The following is a 26,570-nucleotide window of genomic DNA, read 5'->3' on the forward strand; positions in this document are numbered from 1 at the left end:
TTTTTTTTTTTTTTTTTTTTTTTTTTTTTTTTGGTTTTTTTGGCTTTATGCAACAGCTATACGTGTACGCGTAACCGTTTAATTAACTTTTCTATTTTTATGTGACGTAAATTAAATGTTTTAAATACAATAAATTTTAATGGGAGACACGTAAAAATGCATCGTTTTCGGCGAAATTTACAAAGCTCGACTTACGTCGTTTCCAATGTATAGACAATCAGTAACTAGCTAAAAATAACTTACACTGAGAGAAAAAAATGAACTCAAATAAATTGTAGTTATATTTAGCAACTATATTTTTTTGGTTATTCCAACATGAACATGGCAGTAATATGCGTATAAGATTATTATATCATTAACATTACAGTAGAATTTAATTTAAAAAAATAATTTTTTTAACTATAATTTATAGTAATCGTTTCTTTGCGTGTGATTACAGTTACAAATACTATTTTGTCTCAACATACTCAACATAAAAAAAGGATTTGGTTATCGAAATCAAAATTTGGTTAAAATGGAATCAACGAAATGTTTGATAATTACAATAAAAAAATTTAATTATCACTGTTTTATTTTGCTTAGTGGTTGAATAAATATATTACTAAGAAAATGAAGCAAAACAGCGGCAATTAAATGTTTTGATTGTAATTACCAAATATTTGGTTAAATATTTGGTTTTAACTAAATTTTGGTTTCGTTAACCAAATCTTTTTTTCAGTGCACAGTAAGGATTTTTATATATTTAGCAATATTTCTCGAGATTAACAATTTGCTGAAATAAATGACGCGCTCCGATTTTAAGTGTGAAGATTGTTCACCGCGCGAATATTGGTCACGATTCGTTCTGTTATCCGGGTATTCTAACCTTGTGTGCGTATGTGTGTGTGTGTGCGTGCTGTATCTCGCAAATAGTATCCTACGTGATGTCTCGATTCATAGACGAACGGAGAGGATGGTGAATCGAGGAACGTCATTTGTAGAATATTGGAGTACAATCTGGTGGATTGCATTCTTCGAAACATTCGATCTTCAATGGAGGACGGACCAGAAATACGGAAGCCGTGGAGAAGCCGGTGGAGATCCCGGAAGATAACATATCGCGATACGAAATAGGCATTGAACTCGTGTATCGGCATCGCATTTAATATCGAGAACGACTTGTTCGGAATCTACAACTACAACCGTTCTGATACAGAACACTAATTATTTCCCAACGCAATAAAAGAATAGACAATGCCTCTTATTGTGTCGACACTTAATATACAATGAGAACGTAAGAATTTCAATCAAAAGCAAAACTCCACCGTGTTTCACGTACATACGCAGCGAATAAATAAAAAATGTCCGTCTAAAGTGCAGAAAATAATTTCGTCAGGAATATTAGCGCACTATCGTATCAATGCGCTATTCAACATCTCATCATACTCTCCTTCGTTTCTAGAGGAATCTCGTTTCCTAGGAAGAATGCCGACAGGCGAATCCATCGGTATATCGAGAGGATTCTAGAGAAAATGACGTATTCTCAGATACAGCGAACGAGCTTCCTGTCTCGTTGATATCGGCGGAAGGATGCGGCGAATGCATCGCGCTCGGAATCGATTCTGTCAAGAACGTTAAACGACGGACGAAAGGATCGTCCGTTTAAACCGATCTCTTGATGAGAAGCATATAATTATGCACCGTTGATTGAATTTTATATTATATACACGCACACACTTCTGCTAATAGTCTCGGAGCATCGCGAAAGTACAGATATCGCTGTCCTTTTAGCCACTTTGCGAAGGAGACGTGAACGAAAAGATCTCCAAGCGTCGTCGACAAATTCAGAAAAATATCATTAAGATACCCTTTGATGAGCACTTAAAATATTTTAATCGAAATTTCAACTCTTTAAGATTCGCTGCCTGCGAATCAAACAATTCTCATACGTTCCGTGCGAAAGTAGCGAAGGTCGCGTTACAATCAGACAATATTAGAATGTAAGTGGAAATAGCCGCGTTATGGCCAGGTAAAACGGGAATGGCTAGTATAGGCGCGAATTATTAGCAATAAAAGTTGAAAGCATTTTTTATAATTTTTATGTAATATAATTTAACATAATTAGTTTGTAACACTTAAAGTTACTACATAATTATCTTCGTTTGCTCGTTACAGCGCGATCCATTCGACCTGACTGCGTTCGACGCGATATTATCAATGTCATATGTATGAAAGGCTATTCAACAAACTGCGGTCTCATTTTCCTTTAATGAACTTCTAGTAAAGATATCTCATCGCGGAGCTGACAGCTTGCTACGAGAAGATGATGAATTCGCATCTCATTTATATAACGCGAATCTCATTCAGTGTATGGCCTCATATAATTTTAAGTATGTCCTTATATAATCTCACTTTGGACAACATTATTAACAACGTTGACTGAAACTTATTAAAACGTCACAAACGTAAGAGGATTAACTATTGCACTGAGAGAAAAAATATCTAAAAAAAATATCTAAGAAATAATAAATATTTATTTGCTGTGGATGCTAATAACATATATTTATTTATACAATATAAAAATATAAAATATTTTTTAGATAAGAAAATATACATTTTTGTAAAATCTTAGCTTTTCATGAGAGCAAAACTGTTTATTCTTAAAAAAATCTAGAAAGAGACTTGAGTAAATATATGTTACCAATACCTCCGCTAAAGAAATATTTATTATTTTTTAAATATTTTTTTCCCTCAATGTAGTATCTGAAGAAATGTTTTTAATATTTTTATTTAGATTCTGAAATATAAAACGAGCGGCAAAGTTACTCTCGCGGATCTTTATCTCAAAGTTTCCGAAATTAGCACACAGTAAAAGGATTACGTAAATTTAAGTTCTAATTATACAATATAGGATTAATGCAAGTTGATATAATAAGCTTACTGTGTCGAGGTGAAACGAAAACGGCTAACTTTGAAAACTGAGAGCAGCGACGAGGTATTATACAGGTCGTTCTATCTAACGATCTAATATCTGCTGAAACATGTTAGTAATATTGTATACTTTGATGCTACCCGAGTAGAAATGTAAGCCGACCTGGATCGAAAGCTAGTAGCTAGCTAGTACAGGCTAGATTAAATTTTCTAGTCCGTCACACTAACTTTACTGATTGATATAAATTCAAGTTTGTGGTTTAGCCGTTGTCTAGCCATTACACATCAAATATGACAGAGTAGATGGCGCTGTTCTATTCTAAAATATCTAGCTGCCATATCACCATTAGCGTTTTAAAAACTTGGGTATCAAGTCAAAATTTAGGTTGCATTAGTTTCATAAGATTCTCAAACAAGCAGAATCGAGCGTTGCATTACTGGTTAGCAACTACTTACGATTTTTCATCTTATAACTTATAATTGGGTTCGACTTCTACTAGGGTTGACGTCGAGTTTTCCCATTACGTCTCTCCTATATAAATTTAGGGTCTCGTCTATCATTCTGAGCGCCTTGGTCTTGCTTTCGAGCCAAGGACGACTTCTAAATCCTTGTTTTCTCTCGTTTTTCCTGGCATCGATATAACCCTTCACGTCGATCTGCGAGCGATGCGCGAGCCATCCGAGCCGAGTGGGCATCGTCTTATACGTATTACGCGCAAGAGACTATTCGCCGAGCTTAGCAGCTTCCGCTTTCCTTTTACCGAGGCCAAGAAGAGATGGCTCCCGGCGGCTGACAGCTTGCGCGAGCTACGAGAAGATGATGTAGCATCGCGACGGCGGCGCGGCGGCGGCGGCGACGACGACGATGGCGGAATGAACTCGCGCCTCGTTTGTACCGACGCAAGAACGGTCTGGATGCACTGCCCGGAACATTTTGCCGGCCAGCAAGATGAATTACATCGGGACGTGATGGTGCCGTCTGCTCACGGTCGCGCCGATCGGAGAATCGCGGAAACTTGCGCCCCACACACGCGTCAGCAGCTCCGTCGGTCTCTCCTCCCTTTGCCCGTCTTTCTCTCTTTCGCTCGTCTTATCGAGGGCTCGCGTGCTCTCGAGCTTTTCGTGTCTCGGTGGTGGATGGCGGGAACGAGAGTGAAGAACAGGAGGGCGGCGGAGGGAGGGAGAGAGGAAGAGGGACGACGAGAGGCGAAGAGGGGCGAAGGGAGAAGATTGATTGCATCGAATCCCACGTACAGTCGGCGAAAGAACCGCCGGAGCTTCCGAGCGGCGTTTTAAGGAATTTCGCTTGCATCGCGAAACGGCGGATTCCACCGACCTCGAAACGCATGAATAGGGATGAACGCTCCGTCGGGCTCGCGACGGGAATCGCTTGTTCCGCTTCCGGCGATACCGAGCGAGAAATTCCGCGGAGTGCTCCGATAATCGGGGAGAATCGAACCGCGATAATCTACTTCGGCTGTTATTAATGTCTTCACCGTGTTTTCCGTCGGATATACTTTCAGCGCACTTTCCAACGGATGTCCACGCAGACAATATCGGGGAGGGCGGCGGGCATTACGGAAACATGAGAGGATGATGGAAAGACATTTCAATTCGATGCGCGTTTTTCTCACACACGCGCGTCCACGGATTAGCGCGTCGAACGAGGTGCATTAACGCACGGGTCTCTCGACGGGGCGAGCATAGATGAAGGGACAACGCACCTCGACATTTACTCCGGGCTGGGAAAACATCAGTATCTTCGGATAGCTGTCCGGCACGTATCGGAAGAACTCGTGCTCGTCCTTGTACCATTTAACCGAGTAGAGCACGTTCTGTCCGAACAGTCGCCACTCACACATCAGGTCGACCGAGGAACCCACCTCGGCCTCCTTCGGCACCGTAAACTCCACTTTGATGTCGCTACCTGAAACACGAACACATTCACTTTGAGCATTCGCGCAAAGCGGACGACGACCCACTATAGGTAAAATCACCGATTTAGACTGAGGAGAGGCCAAAGAAGGCAAACTTTAGGGTCACACCGTTATCACGATCGATAGTGTCGGGCCGGCGAATTACGTGTAAAAGAGAGCTTCATGGAGAGAAAAATCGGCGGAGAAAGGTCCCCTTAAACGACTCTTAAATGTTTCATTTTCGTCGTTTTTAAGCTTTCCCCTTCTCAGTCGCGCGAATTTCTCGGCCAGCGTTGTACGACGATTTGTCCGATCTCTCCGCGATGCTCGCCATTTGTGCCGGGATACTCCTGGGATACGCGAACTATAAAATTGGGAACGATGCAAGGCGGGGCTTTGAAGGTAACCCGGCTTTCACGAATCGCGATCTCGAGCACGCTCTAATTCTCGAGCGTGAATAGGGTCCCCAATCCTGCAATTCGCGCAATTTCGGGGTCCTATTTCGTTAATCCGCGGGCACACGGACACGAGAGGCGACGTTTATAGTCGCGGTCGCCTCGCAATTACCGCCCACGTCTGTCAGCCAAATGCGGGCACGGACGGTAAAAGGGTGGCGTGTGTTAAGCGCGAGAATAAATACGCGGTTACCGGGGGTTACGGGTCGGGGCAAACGCCACTGCGAGTTTCACGCGAGTGCACCGGCGAAGTTCCCTTCGAAACTCGTACTTCGCTGTACATACACAGATAGGAGAAGCTGCACGGAGTTATTGCCGGTGGAATAGCGTTTCTCGGTCGCGAGGACGCGAGTTCTTGGGGGGCCCGAAAAATATACGAACGCAATAAAACGCGCAAGGTTATTATTCAGCCAATTAAAAAGCTTACTCTATAACTCACTTGGTTACAATTAATTGACTAATTGAAGAGTGGTGAATTGATGTAATATATTTATTCGGAGATGCACACAATTAACGAGAGATTCGTCTGCGCGTCAAATTACTTCACTTTGCAGTGGAGTACACGGAGGGAATTTCATAGCGAAACTTGAGAATTTTTTCGTAAACGGAGGACAGATCGACATTCTGCAGTAATTTCTTTCACTTTGTATAGTTCAATTTGCTACATTGTACATGTATTATATTATAACTTGCTTTAACTTTTTCTATATGTTTGCATGTTTGCTATTAAAACATGATAAAATTGAAAGATATTTTATAAAAAGGAAATTACACAGGAAGAGAAAGTTTGTTTAATCCGAGCAAACCTTTTTCCATCTACAATATTCTTCGTATAATTCTGTATGTCGCAGTTGAAACGCGTCGCGTCTTCGTCGTTGATATTCGAGATCCTTTTAAAACGTCACCTTTTTAGTTAAACGCCTTACCAAGCAACTGACCACGGCGCGCTCCATTGTTCTTATCTCGTTCATATCGAGATAATCAGGAGGCATCGCGACGCGCACCGCTGAACAATCCTGTTCGCCCGCGTCGCCCGTGGCTCTTAACGGGACGCATTATGACGCTATAATGGAGTTCTTTAGTAACGCGAGAACGTCAGCGGCGCGCATCGAGAAGATTTATACGGGGCTCCGGCCGCGTGTACGTTAACTCGACCGGATGGGTCATAATACGGCGCGCATCGGGTTAATTTCGGCGACCGGGTGGAGTGGCCGTCGGTCGGATGGGATGACGACGAGGAGGAAAGCGCAGCGCGCGAGGATCACGTTGGGCTTAAGTGCGGAGGCTGTTGTCGTTAAAGGTCCATCGAGCGGAATATAGACACCTCGCTCTCCGCATTGCCTGGCCAGCGTCCGCAATTTACAGTGCCGCGTGTTGAGATTTAATGACGCGCGAATTTCGACCTCGCGAGTTAAGGTCTCAAAGAGCAGAGCCGGACGTGTGAAGCTCCCTCGAGCGAGTGCACGCGCGAACGAGAGAGAGAGAGAGAAAGAGAGAGAGAGAGAGAGAGAGAGAGAGAGAGAGAGAGAGAGAGAGAAAGAAGGGAAGAGAGGAGGGGGGAGAAAGAGAGAGAGCCACATACCAGCGCGCGCGTCCATGAGTTATGATTCCCCGGCGCGGCTCGTCGGTAAGAATAAATCTTAATTTTCGCTCGCGCCCGAGGAGCGCGCCAGCGCGCGAGGGCCATACGGACTTTTATAATGCCGCTGCAAATAATAAGTGGTGTAACCGCGCAGCTTGTTTATTACGTCGTTTGTCAGGATACTTGAGAATATTCCTCGCAATAGCCAGCGATTAACAGAGCCCGCGGAGAGATATGCCTGCGACTCGCACAGCCGCGATTACTTATGTCTGCATAATATTTCGCCATGGGTGCCATTGATCGCCAATAATTGGAAAGATGGAAGGGGAGGGGAAATGAAATGAATCTTGTAGGTTGGATAATTCTTGCTTATTACTCTGGTTCATTCGACTCGAAATTTATTTATACATTTCGCTTATATCGCTAAGTTAACATTGATTTGTTATTTATTGTCAGTTTGGAATTAATGCATTACTTATTACTGGTTATGATTCAATCGATTATTAGGCAGCAGGTTATTTCTTTAAGCAATTTTCATACGCGAGTATATTAAAGTGTTTCGTGTGAAGCGACGGGTGCTGTTCGGTGTAGGAAAGTTCATCTCTCGCACACTAATATATAGACTCGATACGGGGACACTGCGATGACGTTCCGCGGGATTAGCCTAACCTAGGTGTCAGTCGCAGCTGTTTCCGGTGCCGCGGTTTGCGTTTCGCGACGCGTTTTCGAACGAGGCGTCTCTCACCATCATCGCTCTTTCTCCCTCCCTCTCTCTCTCTCTTTCTCTTTCTCTCTCTCTTTCTATATATATATATATGTATATACATATATCTCTCGTCCGCGCGTCGTCAATTTCCGTCGTTACAACGACCGTGTCGTTACGTTGCCAGTGGAGTTTGACATCTCATAGCTGAGACTGCATCACTGACGTTTCCGCGCCATTTATCAACGGCACCTGGCATATTGAAAACTGTTTCGTCGCGACGGGCCGATCGTGAAAGAAGGCGCCAGAGATGTACAGTACTATCGATTTTAGGCGCGCGAGGCTTTTCAATCAGGATGGATTTTAATCACGGGCGATACACGAGTACGTGCGAATCGTACCGCCGTCCACGTATGCACGTCGGCATGTATGCAAAGTGAAAATTCCTGGAATATTTCTTGAATTGCAAAATCATCAATTTCGAAACGTTCTAAAATATTCTCGCTGCTGCGCGATAGGTTTGCTTAATTAACTGTAGTTATGCAAGAACGATTCAGCTCACACGAAGTACGTTTCGAGAAGATGAAATTCAAAATTTCATACGTGATTTGAAAAGTATAGATAGCACTCAAGTTCCTTGCAATCATTCAAAAAGTCAGACGTGGTCAATTTTCTTCTTCTCAAGACTATTCATTGACAAGCTTAGAAAATGGATAAAAAATGGCGCAACTAGTAGTAAACAAAAACTGTTTTTTGATTAACTTTAGGTGTCCATGAAGCTTTTTGGTTTTATGTAGAAAGATGTACCTATAATTGGGCTATCCATTGGTAAAGCAAAAATTCAAGAATCATAATTTTGTAGGTTGGACAATTCTTGCATAACTATGTGGCCGTCGATTCTCTCTCAAGTCAAATTCGATTGACTTTCCCTTCCTTTTTCTGGAAATAAAAAGGAAAGAAAATTTACATGTTCAACCATAAAATGTTCCGAACTTCTCCCGAGAACGATAAGAAACGACCAACTCGTCGGTTTTCAACGCGCAAAGTTAAGATTCCGTCCCGGTCCAGCTGAAATTTATTGGGTGCCAACGCAGTGGCATTACAATCGCGCTTCGCAGAGACTTCCCGCGTTCGTGAAAATGAAGTCTTCGTCGCCGAAAGAGACCGCGAGACAAAGCTGCCTTCGAAGTGCGTTCAAAGTAGCGACGGTCCGTTATCCGCATTCTCGTCGCGCAATTCCCTATAATCCCCCGTCCTCTCTGTCTACTCGTTACTACCTTGACAAAAACGGCGCATTACGCAAAGAGGCGTCCGATTGTCCCGATCAAAGTCTCTCGCGCGAGACTTTTGCCTCACATTGCTGTTGGGTTTCCTTCGCATTCTCTGGACCGCGTCGACAGGAATATTTCTTGCTCATCGCGGACGCTAAGTCTTTCAAGCTGTCCGGGTCTTTCAAGCGTTTCCTTTACCGTCTGATCTCCGCCGGATTCCATTCAAGTCATGCAAGACTCTTCTCGCGAATTGAAATCGAATGCCTGGGCTACCTTCTCACTTTTGCGACTACCATCTCTCGTGTCTGCGCGTTCGCCGCCGCCGTTCACATGAAATTTATCTCTAAACAAGGTAGACGTCCCGTCCCGCTCTAGATTTGCGATTTTTCATCCGCGAAGCAGAAACGTTGTGCCAAGTCAAAAACGTTTGCCGATGCAAACTTTTCTTCTTTTCGCTCTGTGAGGCGAAATAATATTTCTGACAAGAGAAGCATGTCTACGTGACTCTCGTTTTATTGTTTCGCCGACGAACATTATTGCTCCGACTTTTGCTACAGTTGCGTGTGTGCGAGTGTATGCACACACACGCCCACGTGCGCGCGAAGAGAAAGAGAGAGAGGATGTGTGTGTGTTTACATGTAGATTTCATTAAATATATAAATATTTACATATGCGCGTCGTTCTAACTTTGTTAAAATTCTCAAAATCTCGTGCGAATTATTTTAATCAGACGACGAATGAAATTCTGGCGGAACAAGAGAGATTCCCTTGAATTCAAATAAAATATAACATTGCTGGCGCATAGCGCGATTTAGATTCCAGTACGTTTAATCTCTCGGGACTCTTGAGGATTTACCACGGCTCGACAGCTGAGCTACATAAAAATCGGCGACGAATCGTTCCGAGTGCCATTAGCGCTCTAAGCTGCCGGAAAATCTTTTAGACTCGGCGATACCGGCGGCCGGTGTAGCACGTAACAAGTCGCGCGAGCAACGGAATAACAATCCGGTCGCTCATCCGCGCCTCCATCTCCTCGCTCATAATCGGAGCTCGTTAACCGAGCAGGAACGGCGCGAGAAGTGAAGTTTACGGCGTCGTGATTGCGAGCGCTCGTTTTTCCGATTGCAGTCGTTCCCGCAACCAATTTCTGCCGGGCGCGCGGAAGCAGTGGCGGCATCGTGATTCGGAAAACGGCTTCCGACTAGCTCTCGCCAGTCGAAACCTCATTACCACCCCGAGGCTCGCGCACCCTTTTCACGACGAGGATGGACGGGTCTCGCGCGATTGTGAGATAAATAAGAGGCGAGGAGCGAAGTGGGCAGAGCGAATGAGACACTGAAGCTTTACGTGTCTTTTTCGCCAAAGCGCATATACACAAGCGTACACATAGACACACAGAAGGAGGTCCACTTCGTGACGCGTTTTCCTCTGTTTCCGGATTATGCAAACGCAACGGCGCTACGTTTCGCCGATAACAGATCGATGTGAGAAAGGCGCGCCGCTGCCTGGCGACTGCGGCACTTGCAATTTCGTCGGGAAGGCGTTCTTTGAAGTGGATGTAAACGCGAATGTCTCTTTTTAGGGTTACGCGCGCGCGCGAAAGCGCAAAAGGATTTCCCGGGAAAATGTTCGCGCCGCCACTCTTATTGCAGATTTCGTTCGATTCTCTATTCGGCTGCACTCGGTGGAATTTTGTTGATTGACCCGGAAGTGTGCGACGTAGTAGTAGCTCTCCGCGTTGCTTTGGAGAGTCGAGACGATCTTTGCTGCGGGACTTCCTCGTCGACAAATCACAGCTCCGCAAGAGAGAGAAAGAGAGAGAGAGAGAGAGAGAGAGAGAGAGAGAGAGAGAGAGAGAGAGCGACAGGCGATTTCTCGAATATACTTAACAATTTACGAAAATTACACGAACATGATCCGGTGAAACTTGGACGTTAGCGTAATCCCGCGGGTATTATACCGCACCCTATATGTATATTTAAAGAAGTAGAAGTGCTCCTTATGGAAGAGCGTAGCTTTACTTTTCTCATCTTTGATCGAGCCTGAAGTAATATTGCCGCTGCGTGAGAGGAGAGAACGCTGTAGATAAAGCTCCTCCTGTAACCGGCCAATAAAATATGCAATCTCCCTCTCGCGCGCCGTAATGTAAAGGATGAAACTTGTATTTTTCTTGGCGGCCGGAGAAGGGCTTCGCCCTTTATTTGATTTGTTAACGATAAAATTCTCTTTTTCGCGGGAATAACGGGAGCCAACGACGCTATCAACGCCAGCATGTGGCGTTGCGCTGCGTTGCGCTGCACTGCGTTGCGCTGCGTTGCGTTGCGTTGCGTTACGCCGTCATATAACGTAATGACGTGAACGAGCGAGCGGACGGTATACGGTTAGCGTAAGCGGATGCAAAACGGGACCCTCAGTTGCCCCCGAGGGTTATATTATCTCCAAGTGCGTTAGTTATTATCCGCCATCGCGCGAACTTGGATCATAAATGAAGCGCTTAGCTCAAACGCCGTTGTTGCAGCGGCGTATCCTTTTAATTCTCCTCGACAGCTTCTTCCCGAAGCATCCCGTTGCGGCTACCAGCCTCGTTGTTTTTTTCCCTTCTTTTTTCTCGGTACTCCGATAAAACTGGTGGTGCTCTTGAAATTGCAGCGTTGTTCTTGCATTAATATGGAAGTAAGCTGTGCGCAGCATATTGTTCGTTTTCGACGTATACCGAGACGAAAATGTTTCGTATTTGCAACTATAATCACAACAACAAATATTATAAAAACAATTATTATAAATAATAGATAAGAAAACTATTCTTTTATTATATTCTACTATGATGTTTATGATAATAAACTCATATGCATGTTATTACTACCATTTACGTGTTATAGTAACCATAAAGTGTGATTGGAGTCAAAAACAACTATAATTTTAGTTGGATCAGCCATTTTTTTCTTTCAGTGTACGCAAAATCCTAAGATATCATTGTGTACCCGTGTGGTGACAACTGTTAGTGACGAAACGATCTTGACAAGACAGTAGAATGGAGAAATTGTAGAAAGTAATCTGCTAAAAAGTTATTTAAAGCTGTTCTTTTAATTGAATTCTTTTAACTGCGCGACTGACTCTCCGCCTCGTGTGTTGGCCCTGCTCGCACAGAGCTGATCATTAGTCGCTATTAACGTGCCATATCTGAAGTACCATAACACGTAACGCTTGTACTTCTCGCCGCGTCGTAAATTCTCCAAGAGCGAGCGCGTGGTATCGTTCGCAGCGGGAAATAAAATCAACGGCGCGGAAGCGCCCGGCAGGTGTTGAAGCGCCATTAAAGTACACCTTAATGAGGAACGGGCCGGGCGCGTAATTAGTAAATCGGATTTACGTAATCCTGTTTGTACCGCGATCGGAAAGAAACAAGACTCCAGGGGCTGCCTAACGAGATTGCCGCGGAAAAACGCCAGGCCGCGCATTTCTCTATCCAACGCGCTCTCCTCCCCCATTCTCTTTCTCTCGCCACCCCCTCCTCGCTCCTCTCTATTTATTATATCTCGCATTATGACTTTTCTATTCTCGGATACGTGTTTCCGCCAATTTATTTCTCGCGACAGCGAAACAAACGAAAATCGTCGAGTATCTCACTCTCTCTTTCTCTCTGTTTCCCTTGTGATGCTCCTCTTCTATGCCTCACACTCGCTCTTAGGAATCCCTTCGACATTCCGCTTTCTTCTCTTTGGCTTCGCGAGAGAGAGAGAGAGAGAAAGAAAGAGAGAGAGAAAGGGGAGAGAGAAAGAGAGAGGACCTTTTTTCATCCGAGGCTTGATAATTGTCACGGCGACGCTGAACTCACGACGTGGTCCGCCGCTGGTTTGCATTATGGTTTCCACCCCGTTACCGGCCACCGGCGGTGGCGACGCTGAGTTTAACCTGTTGTTATTACCGCAGAAAACCGGAAGAGTTTAAAGCGGATTAACCGCTTTTTTTCTCCCGTCTGCTCCCGTTAGGTCGGCGGTTGCTAACTGCTCCGTCCTTAGTCACGCGAATCCGGCTAAGAATACCTGAAGATAAAAACGGCGAGCGCTTTCAGTATATCGCTATCGGCTTCCGATTCTATTTCTGAAAGTACGATAATAACTTTGCAATACCTGACACCCGCAATTTCATTAAACGACTTTTTATCAGGTACAGTTTAACCTTCTGAACCAGTCAGACGCTGGCGTGCCCCATTTACCTTTGCTTTATTTTCAGTGATTTTAACTAACTTGTTGGCAGGCATAGTCGATTATATTATTACACAAAAGTAGAGAATAATTTTAATGTTTAATTATTGAATTATTATAAGCAAATAAAAAAAAGGAAAAGCCACTTTCTTCAGATAAAAATCGCTTTAAAGTTCACTACTAGGAATCAATACATTAACAGTTTATTAAAACAATATAATAATATTTTATACATTTTTCTCAAACTTTTCTGTGAGTCCTATTTTTTTCAATATATTATTGAAATATTGATAATATATTTGCTGCAAATTTTTTTATCAAAAAAGCAAATTTTTTTTCATATCGAGAAAATGTCGTTATTTCCGGATAATGCTAAAAGCGAAATTTTTAATTTTAAAAACTCTGTCGCTATATTGAACATGACATTTCAAATTTAAACTTTTCGACCTCAAATTTATAATCAGCGACTCCGAAATGTCCTGTATGCCAAATTTGAAAGAATTTTGTTTAAAAATAGAATGTATGGCTCAAAGGATTAAGCCGCTTTCAAATTTAATTTTTCTCGACGCTGTTTTTTTGTTACTTTATATTTCATGTTACTTCGCTAAATATCTACGATTTTATTCCAAGAAGTCGCTTTTTTCCAGCCAGAGGACATTGGATGTATCGTTAACTTATCATTGCATTAAGGGGACTGAGGGTTAGATTGCCTGAAAATTGTGCTTGTTCTTTCACAATTTTTTATGACAAACTGAATGAATATGCCAAAGTGTTATTTTGACGTAAATTATACAACATATAAAGAGAAGAAAAATATAATTTTGATGATCAAATACTCAATGTAAGTGTATGGTACATGCAGTTAAAATATATTTCGTTTTTCTTTTTAAGGTCGTCATTTTGCAGTAATATCTTGACTCTCGGTGGTTCAATTAAGCTGAATTTTAAGTAGAAAATTTCCGTAAGCTTATCGTGTGAACCACTGACAAACTCGTGAAAATATTTAATTTTGAAATATTAATTTTTTCACTATAAAAGAACTGAAAATTTAATAATATTCCATTAAGATATTTGCAATTTTGTTAACTTTTACTCAATTTCTATTATAATAGTTCACACAATAATAACAAGCTTACGGAAATTTTCTACCTAAAATTCAGTTTAATTGAACCATCGAGAGTCAAGATATTACTGCAAAATGATAATCTTGAAAATAAAAACGAAATATATTTTAACTGCATGTACCATACACTTATATTATTTCATCAAAATTATATTTTTCAAAATTATATTTTTCTTCTCTTTATATGTTGTATAAATACACGTCAAAATAACACTTTCACATATTCATTCAGTTTGTCATAAAAAATTGTGAAAAACACGTACAATTTTCAAACAATCTGACCCTCCAGTTCCCTTAATCACAATGCGCGATTAATTGCTCGCCGAAAGATTCTCGTCCGAAATGAAAGGCTCGGCCCTTTTGGCGCACACAAATCATATTTACGTCGCAAGTTTCATCGGCTGTTACAGGTGTATGAAAGTTCGACGGTGGCCTTTATTGGCCATCGAGTCGGACTGTTTCCGCGGACATAAAAGGCGAACTTGTTTCGCTTCCGAGAGCGAAATCGCGCTTTTGATCTCGCGCTTTCGAGCATGCACCGATAAAATTCCTCGGGATAACTCCTTCGACTGCGGAACGTGCTGCTTAAAGTTCATGATTTAATTTCGATAATGCAAAAGTTGACTCACGCTCGATAGCTCGCGATTAAAGTTTATTATATCCTTCTTATATCCTCCGACGCGCCGACAACGAGGGAGGCCTTGTAATTTACTCGAGTGGATTTTTAATATCCACACTCGACGGCCGACGCGCGAACGCGAACTTCACGAATATCGAGTATCGTTCGATCTGTCAAGAAGAAAAACATCGAGAGAGCTTTTCCATCGCGAGCCGGGATCTCGACGCGGAAAATAAAGCGTTTCGCGTTCGGATTGACGTATAGTTTCGAGCTTTCGCGAAAATTAAAACGGTGCATCGTTGAATCTTTGCAGCGTCTCTATGAAAATTGCAGCATGGTAGAACACGATTTACCATGTTTATAATGAATATTACTTTTATAATGAATATTTTCAATGTATTTGTCATCTGTGATCTCGCGGTTCTATCACAGTCTACGCATTTTACGGTGCATCTTACGCTTTTCAGTTTATTATTAATATCTAGAGGTCGTTTACTCTATCTCCTCCCACCTCTCGCCTCCCTCTCCTCTGTCTCTTCTTTTGATAGAACTTCCATATCATATCGCCGTCACATATTTTACGAGAATAAAAAAGTGCAACGCGCGTGCTCCCTCAGAATGAATATTCCCGGAGATTAAAACTTCATGTAAGAAATTTTTAATCAATCCACGTGCAAAGCCATCTCTCTCTCTCTCTCTCTCTCTCTCTCCCTCGGAACCATAATCAGCGCTCGCTTCAACGAATGACGATCCATGAAGTTTTAAGCCTGCCGTATTTACTCTGTCAACGCGGGTTGAAACGCGGGTCGACGTAGTCGCATAATTAAAATCTATGGGCGCGACGCAACGCGGGGAGCTGCAGCTTCCCGTTGCATCAACGTGCTAGCAAGCCGCTTATTTCCACGTGCATGGGTCACCATCGAAAGCGCGTGTACACAGAGTGACTCGACAGAGAGCCGAAAAAGTACCGGACCAATTTTGAAGACAATTGCATTCTTATACAAACAGAAAGCCCCAGAATGAGAATTTATTTTGTACTGAAAATTGCGAGAGCCTCAGCGCATCGAACCTTAAAAACCCAAACACACAAATGACGAGATTTTCCTCGATTGATTTCGAAAGTACACGAAAAAGAAAAAGAAAACATCGATTCGTATGACTAAATGGGGAGCAAACGAAAATCTCGCTGACGAGAAACGATGTCTCTGTTACTGTGGTCGAAAAGGTTCGTCTGAACATACAGCTGCATTAAAACTCGACTGAGATAACTAAGAGCAATTGGCTTAGTAGAAATCTCATACAGGAATCTTGCTGTTCCTACACTGACAGAAAAAAATAACCAACCAATTCACAAATATTTATTCGTTGGATGCTAACAGTGTATCTATCCAAATTCTTTTATTCAAGTACAATAAATAATTGCTTTCATGAAGAATTAAGGTTTTCTTAAGATTTGAGGGAAATGTATATTTTCTTATTCAAAAAATATTTTATATTAGTACAGTAGTAAATATGTTGTTAGTGTATGTCCATCACACACACAAATAAATACTTATTATTTCTTAGATATCTTTTCTCTCAGTATACAATCGAGTTTTTTAAACAAGTAACAGAAGATTCAGTTATTAGGTGGTAAACTTAGTTCCTGCGGTTTTTTGTTTAAAAAACTCATTTATTTCGACATCAAAAGCAAAAAATACATTAATCGAAGTATTTTCCCTCGCTAGCTATACATTTTTCCCATCTTTCGGGCAACGCGTAGATTCCGCGACGATAGAACGATTGGTCTTTTGATGCAATCCATTCGTCGATCCATTTTCGCACATCCTCGTAATTTCTGAAGTGTGTATCCACCAAGCCGTGCTGCATCGACCGGAACAAGTAATAGTCCGAAGGAGCTAAGTCTGGTGAATACGCTGGGTGCGGGAGAACTTCCCACTCGAGCTGCATCAGTGTTTCTTTGACGGCTTTGGCAACGTGTGGTCGAGCGTTGTCGTGCAAAAGCATGACTTTACGTCGATTGCTGGCTACTGCTGGCCTTTTTTCCAACAATGCTTCATTCAGACGGTTTAATTGTGATTGATATCGATCCCCCGTGATACTTTCGTTCGGTCTGAGTAGCTCATAATAAACGACGCCGTGCATATCCCACCAAATGCAAAGCATTGCTTTGTGGCCATGAATATTTCTCTTTGGTGTGGATGTCGATGGTTGGCCAGGGTCTACCCATGATTTTCTTCGTTTAGGATTATCGAAGTATATCCATTTTTCATCGCCAGTCACTATGCGCCACAAAAAACTCTTCTTTTTCTGCCTGGCGAGCAGAGAAATAGAGATGTTTAAGCGATTCGCAATGGCATTTGCGGTTAATTCGTGTGGTACCCATTTTCCCTCCTTTTGAATTTTTCCCATTGCATGTAGACGTTTGGAAACAGCCATCGGAGTAACATTTAATGCTGCAGACAATTCTTGGAGCGTTTGAGTAGAGTTTTCGTCCAATAATGCCTGCAAATCGGTGTCTTCAAACTTTTTCGGTTGGCCTGAGCGTTCTTTATCATTGACATCAAAATCACCACTCTTAAATCGCTGAAACCATACTTGGCATGTTCTTTCCGATGGAGCATAATTGCCATAAGCTTCGAAAAGCAATTTATGAGCTGCAGCTGCAGTTTTTTTCAAGTCAAAGTAATGAAGCAGCACATGTCGAAAAAACAACTTATCACGTTCCATATTTAATCAAAAGAAAAAATAGCACTGCTCGCTTAAATGAATCTCTTCGCACTGAATTTTATTGACAAATGTCTAACCTCTAAAATGCAGCCAGTTTCAGATGTCAAAATAAATTACACCTACAACTAACGTCATTTAACTGTGAGCCGCAGGAACTAAGTTTACCACCTAATATACTACGGCGTTGTATTTTCCCGTATACGGAGTTTCGACTCATCTCGGGAACTTGTTGCAAAATTTAGATTTAATTATTAAGACATTGAAGGTTGTAGGTTAAGAGATTGCGACGGACTGCGGCTTTAAATCAATTCTCACCAAGGCAGACTTTAAATTCGTTTTTTGATACATCCTGTAGAGCCGCGTATAGCCAAAGAATCGTGAAGAGATCGAGTTTCTAAGATAGATTGCTAAAAGTTTCAGCGGTGGTTGCGTTGCAGAGTTTCTCTCTCTCTCTCTCTCTGACTTCCTTCTATCCACGATACTCTCTTTCATTCCCTTCTCCCTTTCATTTCATTCTCTCTCTTTCTGTTGCCCTCCTCTCTTCGTATGTCCCACTGTGTACAAGCACTGCCATTCTCTATCCCATTTGCCGGTGATCGAAGTTTTTGATAAAACTATCCCGCCGTTTTCTCGAGGGTCTCATTGTCGTCATCGTCGTCGTCGTCGTTGTCACTTCTCGTTCGCAATCACATTTGCGATACTCCAATATGCAAATGACGGGAACTCCTGCGTCTTTCACATGCTTTATGCAACGAGCAGAATGAAATGAATGGGCCCACGGATGCTTATTTCTATTATGTGTGTAATCCTATAACGTAACGTAATTGAATTCATATACACGCGCGAGAGGAAATTCCGTATCTCGATGACATGGAGTTGCGAATTATCATTTCAATCTCTCTTAATTACGTAGCCTCAATTATGTCTTGCTGGAAAAAAATTCGGGCACGATACACTACATTTCACTATATTATCTGATTATAGATTGAAGCGATCATTTAGCGGAGTTGGAGATTATTAATCGGTCACTTTTTTAGGTTCAATTTTAACATTTTTCTCCCTCTTTCTCACTCTTCTCTCATTATTAACTAATTATCTGCTTTCAAGGAAAATTAGCGACGCTCCAAAATTGAACTTCGATCGATACGAGGAAGTGCATCGCGAAAAATGATACGCTCGGTAGTTACCCGGTTCTATTATCCGACAATATTCTTTCACCGGTCTCATCCATCAATCCGCGTGTCTTTCCGCCTCGTAGCTCCACGCTCTTTACACAGCGACACGACATCCGGAACGGAATTTTTGCTCCGCCTAATTGAAACAAACCGGCGGGGCGGCCGCGAAACGAACGAAATTTATAACGAATAAAATTTAATACTCCAGCCGCGCGGCGGCGACATGAAAAAAAAAAGTTTCCCGCCATCCGGAGCGGGGGTGCAAGCAAGAGGAGTAGAAGAGGAGGAGGAATTCGCGGGCGCGGGCGCGTGTTTATGATTCGTTCCAAAGCCGCGGGACTCGTTTCTGTCGTGTTTAACGAGCAAACGTAGCCGTCGGATAACGAAGTTAAACCGGAATTGAATTATACGCCGGGATGAGGTTAACGCGGTCCCGTGACATTTTCGCTCGGGCCGAGACACGCGCGACTTGTTTCGACCTGTACGCTACTATTCCGCACCGCAGCGCACGGCACGGCATGGCGCGGCGCAGCGCAGCGCAGCGCACGGCAGAGCGCACGGAGCGGAGCGGGCCGTTGCCTTTCGTTTCATTGGCGGCGGCGCCGCCGCCGCGCGCCACCCAAAAGCCGTCCCTTAGCGACCGTAATTTATCGCGCCCCCGTAATCCACCGTACATCAACGGTCGTACACGTGGCTGGCTGGTCGGGCTCTCAGGTACGAAGGAGGAAAATTCACGGGTGACGTAGACGCGCGTGTCCGCGATCCTCCGGTAATTAACGAGGAGATACGTCGAAGGCGCCAGCCGATGATAAGGACTCCATTAGAGCGGAACACGGAAGCGTCGGGTACGCGCGCAAATTTCGAACGGCGAAAAAGAGAGAGAGGGAGAGTGCAGACCTGAACATTCTTTTCTTCCTTCGTCCCGGTGGAAGGAGATTAAGAATTCTTAGAGACGAGTATTCTATAGTTTTCATTTTCGCATGAAAGAAATTATCGGGGAAAGTTAAGTCCGGATCATAAAGTTAAATGATGCGTCCGGTATGAGTCTCCGAAGGTATCAGCAAAAATCGTCACGGTGATGAAGAGGCACGTCGTGTTTAATCTCACAACATGACTTATAATTTTTACGGTGTCCCTTACGCTGCACGTAACTTCATCACACAGTTGCCGTAACAAGTAATTGGATCTACGCTCCATTATTTATACATCAAACAAAGTTTCGCGCTGCTTTATTGTCTCGCAGTTCCGCAATGTGCGCGCGCGCAGTGACGGTGTCATTAATTCTTCTTGCCGGCCAATTTGTCGGGGAAGTTACCGAAGCAAAAGTCCGCTCGATAAGACACTCGCCAACTTTTCTGACCGAGAAGTAGTCAAAGTCAGTCTATGGTCCGACTGGCGACGCGCGTTAACACGTGAACCGTCACGCTGATTGTTCCAACGTGCTCGACTGAAATTTTAGTGACTAAAGTTACAGCAAATATCTCTTTTTTTCTGATGGATATATATATTATCCAGATTTTAGTCCTGTTTTGGATTTGAGCTTTCTAACATCTGTATATCCTGAAGGACCAGTGTACGTGTAATACACATGGAAATCCTACTTAGCTGCTATCCTATCTCTGCAAATGGCAAAAAACGCACAAAATGCCGCTTGCAGGTTTTAAAGTAAAAGCTTCTCGGCGAAGCTAGGTTAAATAGAATCAACAAAGATTGGTATAGACTTCAAAGTATGAAAGTAGACGTGAAATGGAATATCAAAGTTGAAAGTAGGATTCAAATTTCGACTCGAATAGTCAGCTTTAGTATTAGCCCCCTTTCAACCACATATTTAATCCTGACGGCAATACATTCATTTTATGTGTTTGAGTGACATCGTAAGAAATTAATTGGAAATTTATTAATTTAAATAAAATTAGTTAAAAGCTCTTTTGATATATAATCAAAACAATCAACAGACAATTAATAAGAGACTTTTATCAAATCACTTATTTTAAGTTTCAATCTGTTGCAATTAATTGTTCACTTTTTTTATTTTGATGAATGATTTTTATTTTGTAGAAGTTTTTGAAAATAAATTAGAATGAGAGACGTTTGATGGTACTGTCAGGATTAATTAGGAAGACTATAGTGAAACTTTTGTTTCATGAATGTCGAGGCTTTATTGAAACTCGAAGTATAGACATATTCAAGCACGATATGAACAATGAAAGAAACTAATGAGTTTTAGCCTAATAAATGTTAAAACTTTATTGAAGCTTGGCGTGCTTCGCGGCTACGAGTCCCGCAAGTTTCCAATTTAACGGGATCTGGAAAGTTACGCGAATTCTTCCTTAGACAACCGCCATCTCCCGCTTGCGATAAAATTCCGCGTCCGTCGAATCCGCGATTTCTCGAGAGATGACGGAACCTCGAGCGCTCAACAGTCTCTCTCGATTTCCGGAGAGGCGCGGAAAGAAAGAGAGAGAAAGAGAGAGAAAGGGATTTTCGCGAAAATCCCGATTCACGGCTCCCGTAAGAAGAAGAACAATGCCGTTCACTCACGGGAATAAATAAACGATACGCTCGTGCGAGACGCTTCGGAATCGGATTGCCATTAAACCACGCGGCTTCGGTCGTATGTTAAAGGGGAGCCGTCGCGGCGCGCGCAGCGTCGCGGCGAATACCGCCGGTCCAGGACAACCGTATAATTTATCGCGCGGTAATAATCCGTCGGGCATTAATGTCCCCGCGTTAGGTCACGCTCGCACACACGGGGAGGGTGCGGTAAACAATGAATTGTGAGCGGTGAAGTGGATGTGCTTCTCTAATTAAACAAAATTCCGGCACAATTAATTCAATGAGCCTACGTCGACAGTGTGTCGACGACGAATGCGCGATTACCAGTTTACGTCGCTTGGAGTTACTTAGAGCCATCAGCACGTGGATGACGTGCACTCTGCACTTCGACAGAGGCAGAATATAAGACTGCGCGAAAGCCACGATTTTTACGCAAGCTTTATGCAAATATAAGTTCGCTAATAGAATCAACACTCAGCGCCAGTCTCTCTCTCTCTCTCTCTCTCTCTCTCTCTCTCTCTTCCTCTCTTCCTCTCTCTCCCTCCATCTCTCTCTCCCTTTCTCTCCCTCTCTCTCATTCTCTGTCTAAATCTCTAAAGATAACTAGAGTTACGTCGGATTTGCTTGCTGTCCCAGCTGTGTGGCGAACTGAAATCTTCAATAGATCCTTTATTATTATTTCTGTCTGTTTATAAAACCGTACCATCTACCATACATCACCTTACACGATCTTGAATGCTTTAATACTTTCAAAGTCAAGTTATATAAGTGCTTTATGCTTATGTTTTTATCACTGAGAAGATGAGTCTTGATTTTTGTATTTATATTTTTCTTTTTCTTTACATTATTTTGTAACATTCTGTTTTCTTTTCTTTTTGCTTTTTTTATTTAAATGCACACTTGAAGGAAAGCCTTCCCAGAATAAATAAACTTATCTATCAAAATAAGTATATCTCTCTCTTTCCTTTTATTTTTCTCTCCCTAAGTTTTCTTCAGCAAAGAATATATGACATTTCTTTTCAATATTCAAGCCGTATACGTATTAAATAAATATTTTCATATTTGCGAACACTCGCCCGAAGCATTCCTATGGTAAACCAGATTTATGAAAAACACGGTAAACAAGAACGGAGAGCAATTCGACGAATTGATCGATCGTCGATGTGTGCTCGACTTTAACGTGATCTCCCGCGCGAAATTCTTGCTACCGGCCTTTCTTTTTGCAGACGCGCCGCGGACCCTACCGCTTTCTCTCTGCCGCGCGTTAATCACGAATTCACGCGTGTTTAGCGCGTACCGGCTATCTGTTACACGCTCGACGGAATTAACGTCGGCCGACATTGTTCGGGGTTAATAAAGCGCGAGCGACGAGCGCGCGGATTTTCGGCGCTGTCGTTTCCGCGGTCGCGGCGGCTAATGCCGATTTATCGCGCTTCTGCATCTGCACCTTGCCACGAGGATAACCACCGGTGTTTCGTTGGCTGGAAACACACGAGCATGAAAATCATGATCTTTTACACTGAGAGAAAAAAATATCTAAAAATTAGTAAAAGAGTTTTCATCTGATATGGATACTAACAGAATACTTACACTAATATATAAAATATGCTCTAAGAAAATATACATTTCCTTCAAGTCTCCAGAAGACCTTAGTTTTTCATGAAAGCGATTATTCATTCCATTTAAAATGAAAAAATTCAGATTTAAGTAAATATACTGTTAGCACCAAACAAATATTTACTAATTCTTAGATATTTTTTCTCTCAGTGTCTAATACTTCTCCCGGCTTGCAGAACTATGACGGTTGGTTTTAACTTCGAGTCAAATTATGAACGGAGGTTTTGTCTCATTAATGCAGTTAATTACTTTGACATCCGAGAAGGCGTTCTGCGCGAACAGAATTTTGTCACGCTTGCGATTTTCCCGCAAAAGAGAGAGAGAGAGAGAGAGAGAGAGAGAGAAATCTATGAAAAAATGTAAAAGAAATATACTGTACTCCCGAACGTGTGTAAGTACTTATAAAAAGGATCTTTTCATGTAAAACTCTGCAAAATACTGTCGCGCGTGTTTGCAAAAGAGATATTTATTCGAAGGAAGCAGTGCTTGATAGAGAGTATAGCAGTAATAGAATTACACGGATAACTGTCCCGTAATCTATCTAATTGCTTCAGTTTGGGTTTCGCCGTTTGCCTTTGTCGTTTTGGTCACTTTGAACCGCGCAGACAAAGTTAGGAGCCGATATACTCTCGTCGATTAATTGATAGCGCAAAATAGCCCCGACATTCTCAAACCGTGGACAATCACTTCTGCAGTTTCTAAGGTACGTCGTCCTTCATTTGCGCGATAAAACACGTCGCTGGTAGCATTCTCTTCGCATATTCGCGGCGCGCCCTTTTCGCCGTATTTTCCACTCTTCCTCCGGCGTTCGCGAAAAACGGTTTTCTTTCGCACGTTGGGAGAAACACGACGACGACGAGGCGAGATCTAAGTGTTTCGCACGTGCGAACGTATAGGCGTGCGAAAGCGTGAATGCGGAATTAACTGCGCGTTTTTACACGTACGCCGCGTCCGCGCCCGGATTCATCCCGGCGCGTTCGATTCGATATCTCGTCGGATATCACCGCCCATCCAACGGTGATGGCCGTTGTCGGCTTTTACGAGCCGAGCTTCGCGAAGGACAATGCTGAAATCGCAGTCGGAAGGATTTCAGGACGAACAACGACGACGACGACGCGGTATCTTCTCGTGGAAGAACGACGCCCGTGTTCCACGAGATCTAACGCTGGGAAGGAAACGACCGATAAGGTGAAAACGAGCAGGTTCGATTCCCTAGGCTAGGGAAGATTGATGGAACTTTTTATGTTCGGTTACAATACCGCCGGAGCCGAATGACATGAGGCACACGAGCTTCTTTTAGCAAAGTGCGCAAAATTTTATTGCGCACTCGTAATTGCAAAAGAGTAATTTCACTCGCACAAAAAAGTAATTTTACTTATCAATGAATTCGTGAGTAAAGAGGAAGAACACGTTGCCTCGTTAATTCCCAAGAAGATCGCGACGGTGACACTTGTGAATTTTCCAAAAATACGAAAGATTGAAAGAGAGCGCACGAGTTAAAACTTGAACTCTACTTTTGACCTGAACTTTTTCTAACGCGTTTGCATAACATATTCTGAGAGTTCAGTGTATTTTTAATATACATTGCAACTGAAATCTCACTTAATGCCTCTAAGTGGTGAAAAACAAGATGCTACTTGCAAATTCTGAAGAGCATCTCTCGGCAAAGTTAGTACACTGAGAAAAAATATTTGGTATTTGTAACTATAATCACACAGAAAAATAATGTTTATAAAGATATGGTCAAGAAAGTCATATCTTTATTAAATCATATCTGCTATAATGTTAGTGATAATAGCCTTATGTGCATGTTATCGCCAGTATTTTCGTGCTAATGCAACCAAAAATACGGTTGGAGAGAAAAATAACTATACTATAGTTAGATCAACCATCTCTTTTTTCGATGCAAATATACTCATCAACTAGACTGATATAGGCCTCAAAATATATAAAAAATAGATGTTAAATGGAATATATTGAGGTGAAAAGTTTGATCAAGATTTCGACAGTGGGGCTGGAAAAAACACACACACACGCCTCGACGAAACGATTTCGCCGGAAATGCCGGATGATGAGTCGACGAAAGCTCCGTGTAACAGAGGGTCGGCAAAGGAACAGAAGGAAGGATCTTTCGAACGAATATCCGGTCGAGGAGAAGGCGAACAAATAATAATAAAACATCCGCAGCTTCGCGCAGACAGGCACCGACTGTGTGTTCTTCTCTCACACCGTCGCATTCCTACAATAATAATCTCTAACTCGCGCGGGGATCTCTGATCCCTGCCGAAGCCGGGGTTTCAATCACATTTCCATGGGTGTCCGTAATCCTCGCGTTTATACAGGTCGTCGACGAGACAGGATGTTCGCTAGCTGCGTGTACGAGCCGCGTACGTGTACAGGTATACATGTAGCCGTATCTCGTCGCTCTCGTCGTTATAACCAACGTCATGTTCGGCTTCTTCATCGTTATCGTCGTCGCCGTCGTCGTCGGCGCAATAACAATTATCATCAGCGCGGCGCACTCGGAGTTGCGGATTTCCATCTCGCCACGTCCGTCCGAGGATTCGGGCGCGCGGGGCTGGCGGGGCCGTGAGTTAAATCCGTGGGATATGTACACAACCCGCGAGAGAGCTTGCCTACAATTTGCAGGAGACTGCACCGCCCGCCGACGCCGCCGCTGGCGACGGCGACGGCAGCGACGGCGATGGCGACGGCAGCGACGGCGATGGCGACGGCGGTAGCGTGCGAGGGAACTCGGCAAGGCGAGTAGTACGAGAAAGAGATATATCCGGCATGAGTGGAAAATGGAGCGTGAGTCGGCCGCGTGAGCGCGAAGGAAGGATAGAGAAAGTGGCATTTATTACGCGCACAGGCAGGATGCTCCAACCGCGCTCGAGTGCCTGCGCGACGAGTTTTGCTATTCGCAAAGCGCAAATACAATAATAATGGAACAATATATCGCGAATGCCGAGAGTAATAATATCTGTGAGACGTAGCAGGCGCACGCTAACGATATCATTTCATAAGAATCGTGACTGCCATAACGATGACGGCGCACAACATCAGCGGCGCACACTTTTGAGGGAAAAGTGGATGGAAGTCGAGTGCATCTTAAAACCGAGATCTCCGGAAACAATCCCCCGGAGAGGGAGGAGAGAGAGTTTCACGAATCGCGAAACGCAATTAAGGACGAATCCCGAGGCGAGCGGGATGTTTCGCGAAACGTCGGAATTTTGGGATCGACCGTGTCTCGCGTGTAAAGATTACCTCCGCGTGAAATCCCGCTCGTACGGAGACGTCGCGCAAAACGATCCGATTCATTGATGTCGGGTAATAGCGGGCGTAAGGTCGTAATGCGGCGTGAGCAAGTCGAGAGCGACACATAATAAGGAGTAATACGGTGAGATCTCTTTACATTAGACGGAAATCCAACGTGAGACAAAGCGTGAAGGTGAGGCGCTCGCGTACGAGTGCGCCAAGATAGCGTAGGAGAGAGTCATGGCGTTTCAGACTACGGCAGCCTGAAACACCGCACACTTCCCGTAATGAACATCGCGTCTACGTAGTGCGCGGTCTGGTAACGGGAATAACAAGACACGACACACGACACACGAGACTCGTCACGCTCTGCTCTCTCCTCTTTCTCCGTCTGTCTGCCTTTCCCCCTCACTCTCTCTCGCTCTCTCGCTCGCAAGGGGAAAGCCAGGT

General features: G+C 43.3%; 1 protein-coding gene and 1 long non-coding RNA gene across 2 annotated transcripts in view; one reads left to right on the top strand and one right to left on the bottom strand.

Moving 5' to 3' along the window:
• Positions 1 to 26,570, bottom strand: part of LOC116852523 — a 301,076-nt gene that overhangs the window by 120,915 nt on the left and 153,591 nt on the right. The window contains exon 2 of the mRNA XM_032832978.1: positions 4,635 to 4,837. Within this exon, the coding sequence (XP_032688869.1) occupies positions 4,635 to 4,837 (203 nt within the window). The remainder of the gene's footprint in view (positions 1 to 4,634; positions 4,838 to 26,570) is intronic.
• LOC116852524 overlaps positions 1 to 26,570 on the top strand; it is a 212,666-nt gene that overhangs the window by 80,402 nt on the left and 105,694 nt on the right. The gene's annotated exons all lie outside the window — the stretch shown is intronic.

This window comes from Odontomachus brunneus, unplaced genomic scaffold (assembly GCF_010583005.1).
Source record: "Odontomachus brunneus isolate Ranch 3 - 2012 unplaced genomic scaffold, Obru_v1 Obru_scaffold_233, whole genome shotgun sequence".
Lineage (NCBI taxonomy): Eukaryota > Metazoa > Arthropoda > Insecta > Hymenoptera > Formicidae > Odontomachus > Odontomachus brunneus.